This window comes from Pinus tabuliformis, chromosome 6 (genome assembly GCF_031772625.1).
Source record: "Pinus tabuliformis cultivar Carrire ecotype Pingquan chromosome 6, CPIR1, whole genome shotgun sequence".
NCBI lineage: Eukaryota > Viridiplantae > Streptophyta > Pinopsida > Pinales > Pinaceae > Pinus > Pinus tabuliformis.
The window spans coordinates 58643725-58651902 of NC_142292.1; the positions used below are offsets into that span (position 1 = coordinate 58643725).

At 42.7% G+C, this 8178-nt stretch overlaps 1 protein-coding gene across 1 annotated transcript; it reads right to left on the reverse strand.

Moving 5' to 3' along the window:
• Nucleotides 1–892: 892 nt before the first annotated feature.
• Nucleotides 893–4273, reverse strand: LOC149257210 (uncharacterized). The gene has a single exon (XM_089460729.1). It carries the CDS (start codon nt 4271–4273, stop codon nt 893–895), a length of 3381 nt encoding a protein of 1126 aa, XP_089316855.1.
• Nucleotides 4274–8178: the final 3905 nt, after the last annotated feature.

Consider the following 8178-nt stretch of genomic DNA (forward strand, 5'->3'; position numbering starts at 1 on the left):
TTTATCCCCCTTCTGCGTTTTGCTTTGCCCACTGCTCAGTGGACGACCTCTCTTGCGGAGCCCCGAGCGCCTATCTTCAGAAACCTGCTGCATGGACGAATTTGTTTCCGCTTGGGGCGTGCTGCCCTTAAAGCTCCTCTTTTGCAGTTCCTTGGATCTTTTCCCAGAGCCACCCTCTTCTTTCTCGTCTGAGTCGTCCTCTGTATCCCAAATTGTGATTGGGGGTTCCCGGTTTAGGGGGCTTTTGCCCTTCCCTTGCTCCCATTCTTCCTCAATTACACCCCGCTCCCCTGCGCCACGGCCTCTCTGACGGGTCTCCATGCCTCCTGCAGCCCTGCCGCTCTTCCTTCTCGGATTATTTCCCCGCTTCGACTGCTTCCGCTGGAGACTCTGAAAGTGATTCCAAATTATCCCGCAAAGATAGTTGTTTATCGAATTTTGTTTCTCTTGAACTCGACGGTTTCCAGTATATTGCATATATAATGATGCCCGAATTTGAGTTCCCGGCCTCTTCCTATCTAGATCCGGTACCCCACTACCGTCGACCGTTCCATCCATAATCACATCTACTACGGTGTATCCTGACACCTCGTTAATCTCCCCTCTCAGCTGATGCGTCTTAATTATCGCATCGAATGCGTAATCCTTGGTGCTCATCCCCTCTGCCGCCACTATACCTCCTTTCAATTCCTGCTTCATCATTGTATGAATTGGCATGCCATTTAGCACCTGAGGTGATCGAACTTTGGTCATGGTTCGATCGTGTCTTTGCCCTTTGATCATCTCTTTCATTAATTGAAGTGTGTTCCCCGATAACACCGTCACCTTAAGCAATCGAACTTTGGTCATAGTTCGATCGTACCTCTGCCATTTACTACTGTCTTTCATTAATCTAAGTGTGATCCCCGATGACACCCTCATGATCAGCCTTAATGAGCGTGTGTAGATTTTTCCATTCCCCGTTTGCCTCCGGATTCCTCCACTGACTATCAATCCTGCTCTGCTGTCCTCTGCTGCCCCAATTGGCCAGCCAGTCCGCAGGTTTATTGCCATTTCTTCGAACATGATTGAAGATACAGTAGTCTATTCTTTTAATCATATCCGCTATCTCCTGAACGATACCTGCTGTGCGCCAGCTCTTAGTCACCTTTTCCCACCCCTTGCCATTCCTGAGTTTCTTAACCATTTCAATGGCTATTTGAGAATCGCCCGAAATTTCCAAGTTTGAATATCCATTTCTGATAGCTATTCGCAATCCAGTGTGGAGAGCCCAGAACTCGGCCTCATTGTTAGTCATATTCCCTCCCCAGTCAGCATATATCCATCTTACTTGTTTGTTGCTGTCACGGAATATACCCCCGAACCCTGCATCCCCAGGGTTGCCCTTAGAAGCCCCGTCAAAATTTAGTTTTACAAATTGATCCCTGGGATAGGTAAACGTGTCTGGACTTTTAACCCTCATGTCCTGATCTTTCCTGAATTGATACTGCACCATCTCAAATTTCAGGTTTAGTCTGCGCAAAATTTCGTGTTCCCCTGGATCTGCTTTCCAATCTTCGTCCTGCCATCTCTCTACCAGAATGGTTTCTCTCAGCGCCTCTACCACCCGCTCCCAAATTGCCTCAGGCTCCTTATTAACACTTTTAAAAATTCTAGCATTACGTTCCTTCCATACCAGCCATATTACAAAACCTGAGGCAAGGTTCCAGGCTCTCTGTATGACTCTGCATTTGAAGGTTTCCTCCCTCCAATGGAAAACCATTTCGTTGAAATCTCTAATCTCCACCTCAGGTTTATTAAAGGTATGCTTTGTATGAGACCATAGTTGTTTAATATACGGGCAATGGATCATGATATGATCTCTGCTTTCTTCATGATTTTTACACAGGTAACAGCTCGAAGGTCCCGAGAAACCCCGTTTCTGGATGCGGTCCCAAGTAAGAATTTTGTTTTTCAAAGCTATCCAAGCGAAAGTGGTTACTTTGGGCCACCAATTTAGATCCCAAATTTTCCTCCAGTCCTGTTGGCCATCATTGATATTGTGGGGATTTGCCAGATAATATGCTTCCTTAACTGAGAAAAGTCCTCTCATGGTATTACCCCATCGTAGGATATCTTTTCCGTTCCTTACCTTGATTTTCCTTGAATTCATTTCCTTATTGAAAGCCGTCTGCAGGTCTGGATTGAGACTCTGATCCCACTCTAATGGGTCCTTCCAGGATCTCCAGCAATCATTCATGTTGACAGGATTCCAATAATCCTTGACAGTTGTTCTATTCTCCTCAATTCTTCCTCTGATTGGATGAAGGCTCTGCATATTAGTCAGTCTTTCTCTTTGCTGCCATTTGTCGTCCCAGAAGTGAGCCTCATTACCTCCTCTGATTTCCCAGAACGCATGTTGCTTGACAATGTCTCTATTCTGGCTGGCCAGTTCCCATACCGCGGATCCGCGAGGCATTTCTTCTTGTCTTAGAATGTCTACCTGTGAGTCTGGCATTCGATATTTTGTTCTCCATATTGATTTCCAGAGGTCATTTCCCCCTTGCACCCACCTCCACCAAAGTTTAGCTCCCAGGGTTTGATTGAGCAGTTCTGGGTCTTTTAATCCCAACCCACCTTTCTCTTTCCTCTCTGTAAGCTGATTCCAGGCCACCAAGGCCCATTTCTTCTTTTCCTCCGACCCGCGCCAAATGAAATTTCTGATAATTTCTCTAATCTTCCCATAAACTCCTTTCGGGGCCGCCATTGTTGAGAGTGGATAAATAGGTATAGCCTGCAAAACCGATTTGGCTAAAACGATTCTGCCAGCTATATTCAGGACCCTAAAGGCCCAGCTCGAGACTTTTTTCCTCATTCTATCTAAGATTCCCTGCCAATTCTTTAATCTTTTTGACGTGAAGTCCAGCATGTTACCCAAATACTTGGTAGGCAGTTCACCCTTTTTGAAGCCCAGAATTCTAATAAGGTGAGTCTTCACTTGATCCACCGTGTTGAAGATAAAAACACATGACTTATCCCGATTAATTTCAAGTCCCGAAGCTTCAGCAAACAGGTCAAGGATTTTCTTTAGATGTTTGACTTCCTTAACAGTTGGCTCCCCAAAGAGCATTATATCGTCAACAAATTGTTGATGCGTAAGGGGGAGTCTGTCTCCCCATAAGCGAAGTCCTTTTAATCTTTGAGCTGCTTTTTCCTGAGTAATATACCTTCCTAGACCCTCTGCTGCCACGATGAACAGGAAAGGAGACAGTGGATCTCCTTGACGAATACCTCTGGAGGCATTAAACGTGTTCGAAGGGTTTCCATTGACTAAGATTGAAAAGTTAGGAGAAGAAATGAGATTGTGGACCCATGTAATCCATCTCTTGTGAAAGCCGAAGCATGCAAGAACTCTTTCCAGATATCTCCAGTTGAGCCTATCGTAGGCTTTGGATAAATCAAGCTTAATCATCATTCCTTTCCGTTTTTTATCTTTGAGGGAGTGGATAACTTCTTGAGAGACAACTAAGCCATCCAAGATCTGCCTCCCCTCCACAAAACCAGTTTGCTCCGCCGATATTAAACTTTCCAGCAAGGGTTTTAATCTTCTAGCAATAAGAGAAGTTATGATCTTATATACTACATTACAAAGAGCTATCGGTCTAAAGCCATTAGCATCCTCCATATTTTCACCTTTAGGGATTAAAGTAAAGAAGGTTGAGTTGAGAGCCGGCCATACCTTCTGTTGCACCCTTGATTCTTCTACCAAATCTAGTATTTCTTTTCCAAGAAAATGCCAGCCAGCCTGGTAGAAATCTACTGTAAAGCCGTCCGGGCCCGGTGCTGTGCCCTTCCTCATTGCTTTCACTGTCTCTTCCAGCTCTTCTAAGGTAACCATCCTCATTAAGGCTTTGTTCTGGTCCTCCGTAACTAGTCTGGGAATAGCAGTGCATATTTCCTGGATAGCTCTCTCTCTATCTACTTGGGGTTCGGAGAGAATTCCTCTATGATGATCGACTAGAGTTTGCTCAATTTCCTTTTGTTCCACCAGCCTTGTACCATTATTCCCTTTAATGGAAAGAATTCTATTTCCCTGTCTATGCTTAACCATTGCCTGATGAAAAAACTTTGTATTTCTTTCCCCTTCCCGAAGCCATTTAACTCTAGATTTTTGCCGCCATAGGATTTCCTCTTGCTTTCTTCGTTCTTCCATTCTTCCCAGCAGAATTCCTTCTTTGGCGATGCTCTCCTCAGTCCTGCCTTCCAGAATTATTTTCTGTTGGATGTCCTCCATTTCCTTTTCTAACTTTTGCTTGTCTTCTACGATGTTGCCAAATTCTTCTTTGTTCCATTTCTTAATCTTCATCTTCAGTTCTTTTAGTTTTAAATGAAACATGTGCATCTTTCCTCTACCTTGCACTCGACTTTGGTTCCACCATTCTTCTGCTTTTTTTATGAAGTTCGGATCCCGTAACCAGAATGCTTCAAACCGAAACGGCTTCTTGCCCTGGATCTTTTTAATGTCGACTTCCAATCGGATTGGCCAATGATCTGAGCCCAAGGAGGGGATGATCTTGGCTTCGATAAAGATATCTCTGTTCAAGATGTCTTCAGATATTAGAAATCTATCTAGTTTTGAGGCAATTTGGTTCTTGCCTCCTCTTCGGTTGTTCCATGTATAGACTCCATTGATGGTTTTCATATCTACTACTCTCAGGTCCTCTATCATCTCATTGAACTTGTCCATGAATTGATCCAGCCTTCGAACTCCCCCTTTTTTCTCTTCCAGGGATCTGATTAGGTTAAAGTCTCCTCCAATGATCCAAGGTTGTCCAGAAAAAAGTTGTCGGGTCATTCTCAAACTTCTAATAAAGTTTTCTTTTTCTCCAGGGTTTGTGGGTCCATATACACCTGTGATGACCACTTTTTCTTTGGTCCCCACTATCCTGCCCAACCCGGTCAAGATTCCATGCATGCTAGTCCACTTGTCTAGAAGTATTTCATTTGGGTTCCACAATATTGCTATTCCTCCAGCAACTCCTATGGCATCCTGTCCCATTACTTTGTAATTCAATCTATCTCTTTCAACTATTTCTTCTAACTGGTGTACCTCAATTTTAGTCTCCTGCAGTATTAAAATGCTAGGTTTTTCTTTTTTGAGTTTATCTCGCAAATATCTTTGCTTCCCCTTACTATGTAGGCCCCTAATATTCCAGCTAACAATAATCATTTAAAACTTTTGGAGGGAGGGGAAAAATACCTCTGACAGAGGTATCACTTTACCAGAGTTGATCAGTGTTTCACCCACCGATTGGATAGTTTCATTTAGCGTTCTCCGTCCTCTTTTCCTGCTGCTTTTGCCAGCATTGTCCATTTCCATCACTTCTTTCTGCTTTTCCTCAACCTCTGTTATTTGTTTTTCCAGGTTTTCCCCTTTCCGTTCCTTGTATTTCTGGAAGGCCTCCTTGAATAACTGTTTCTGTTTTTCTGGTATAAATCTGCTATCCAAATACTTCCACTCCTGTAGCAGTCTCTTCATTAGCTTTTCCTCTTCGGCCTCATTTTCCATTTGGTTTTCAACTTCCATATGTGATTCCATTGTTTCGTCCGTCTCTTTTTCCTCTGTTTGTTCCTTGTTTGGTTTGTATGGGCTTTTTGCTTTCTCTTTCTCTTCTCGGGAAACCTCCATGGGCGAGTTCTCTGGGTCTTCATCGTCATTCAAATTTACTTCATACCCTTCCGCATTATCTTGCAACACCTGGAACTTATTTTGGCTTTTTATTGTGCTGGGTGTTTCTTGCGTTTTGGGTTTCAGGTTTTCCTTGTTTGGCCGTTTCTTCCTATAGACTTGCTGGAAGCCGTCCTCTTTGTCTGCTGCCCTATCTTTTCCTGGCTTCTCCCCTTCCTCTTTATTCAATGGGCAATTCCTGTATAAGTGGCCATACTCATGACATTTCCGACAGCGGAAGGGAATGTGTTCATAATCAAGCGCCTGCGTCCAGACTTCATCATGGTATTCCAACTCAATATTTTCCGGGAGTGGTTCAGCTAAGTTCATGAATACACAAATTCTAGCAAAGGCGTTATACTTTCCTCTTCTGGTGGCCTCTGCAGTCTTCACAAAACTACCTATTGAATTGCCTATTCCTTCCAAGATTTCCGGGTCCCAAAACTCATCAGGTAACCCAAACAACCTAACCCACACCGGAGCATCCATTAGTTTTTCTTTTTCAGGGTTATACCGCTCCTCCCAGTGCTTCATAAACAGGCCTGCATTATTCAGGAAGTACGGCCCTTCCTCAAAAATTCTGTTCTTATCTTCCAGGTTCGTAAATACAGCCGTGAAGAAACCCTGCGCTCCCAGTTTAAGATCTATATGACCCCGGGGTTTCCATCGCTGATCTATCCACCTATTCAGCTCCTTTTCTGAAGGCCAATAGCCGATAAATTTGCAGATTAATGCATGATCCTTCATATAGCTATTATATTCCTCCAGTTTATTGAAGGGTATGACATACCTGGGTTTTTTCTGAGCTCGTGGAAGGCATTTTCCTTTCATTCTCTTCTGCCATATGTTGCCCATTACCGGGGCTAGGTTTTCCTTGTTTCCGTTTGGACTTCCCTCCGAACTGGTTTCTCCCATCACTATATTTTTGAAGGAGGGGTTTGCAGCCCCCCCCCCTGTCTCGTCCATCTCGTTCAGTATTACCGGCTAGGTTTAAACCCTAGTTTTCTTGAAAAAAAAAAAAAAAAAATTACTAGGCTGAAAAAGTCGTTACAGTCGATAGGGCCGCAGACCCTGTCCACGGAGTCCCTCCCCCGTCGAGGGAACCAACCTCTGTCACCGTAGCCCTCTGTCAGACCTGCGCACCTGTGAAAACCCTAGCTCGAAGCGCCGCTCCCCCCTTTATCATAATTAGTTAAATCTCTACACAATTATAATTTACATGCATATACAATAAACAATAATTTATAGATCCAGAAATCTAAAGAGAAATAAACCCTCCGAGTGTAGATTTTAGTTTTTTAACTACAATTTTATCAAATCTATTATGATAAACCATCTAGTGGAATATCCACAACATTTTATGAATCATATTTGTATTAGAGCAGATTTCTTTGGATATATTGTAGATATTTGTAGGGGATATGTGTTTCTTATGCCAAAAGTCATAAAACCCAAGTCATGGTTGATGGAGTTGTGAATAACCCTCCTATTCCTACAAAGGATAGGATTTTACAGCTGGAAGCACAAGTTGCAGATATAAATAATAAATGAATCTCCTCATGATGGCCTTGACCAACAAGCTTGGGATATCTGGAGAAGATGGGGGTTCAAATGCAGAGGTCTAATTAGAGAAGAGATCAGGAGACTGGGAAGAAACAAAGAAGGAGGTGAAGAAAGAATTTGAAAAAGATCAACCTAGTTCGAGTGTTGTGAACCATTCATTGTCCTTGTTCAAAAACAGAAGTGAAGGTTGATATCAAGCCATATCAAGGTGATATCAAGGCTCTAAAGCTAAATCACTCGTTGCAATAATCAAAAAATTATTTCAGTATTCATCATATAGAGGAATAACAAAAGATTTCATCTACGCGACTAAAATTAGAGGGTCATGCCCTGAACTGGTGGGAAATGCACACGTAGACCTTGAGTTTGGAGGGAGATCCTCTAATGACTAAGTGTGAGGAATTTAAAGCCCTCATAAAGTCACAATTTTACCCTATCAGGTATGTTGAGGACCAATGGATCTAGTGGCACTACTTCAAACAAAAGTAAGAGTAAATTATATAGGAGTACACCATAAAATTTAGAAATATGGGCATAATGTTGGGTATCTCCCCAGAGCCCATATGTACTCCTCAAGTATCTAGGGGGTCTACAAATCCAGTTGCAAAAGCAAGTGATGTTGTTCAATCTCAGATAGATGGGAAAGGCTTGTGTATGAGAACAATACTTGGAGAACATAGACCTAAATAAAGGGAAATAAAGTAGATCAAAGTAGAAGGAGCACCAGGTCGCTTCTAAGAAGGGGAAGAAGTGGAAAGGAGGAAAGATAAAATTATGAAGACCACAACACATTAGTGAAAATATCCTTGCAACCATTGCAACATTGATGATCATACAGAAGAGAAGTTTTGGAAGTTGCATACAGAGCTTAACTTGAAGAACAAAAAGAAAGATTATAAGAAGAAGAA

What these genes read in the sequence shown, in the direction of transcription:
- LOC149257210 (XM_089460729.1), bottom strand. Translation starts at nt 4,273, where the DNA reads ATGGAGGACATCCAACAGAAAATAATTCTGGAAGGCAGGACTGAGGAG.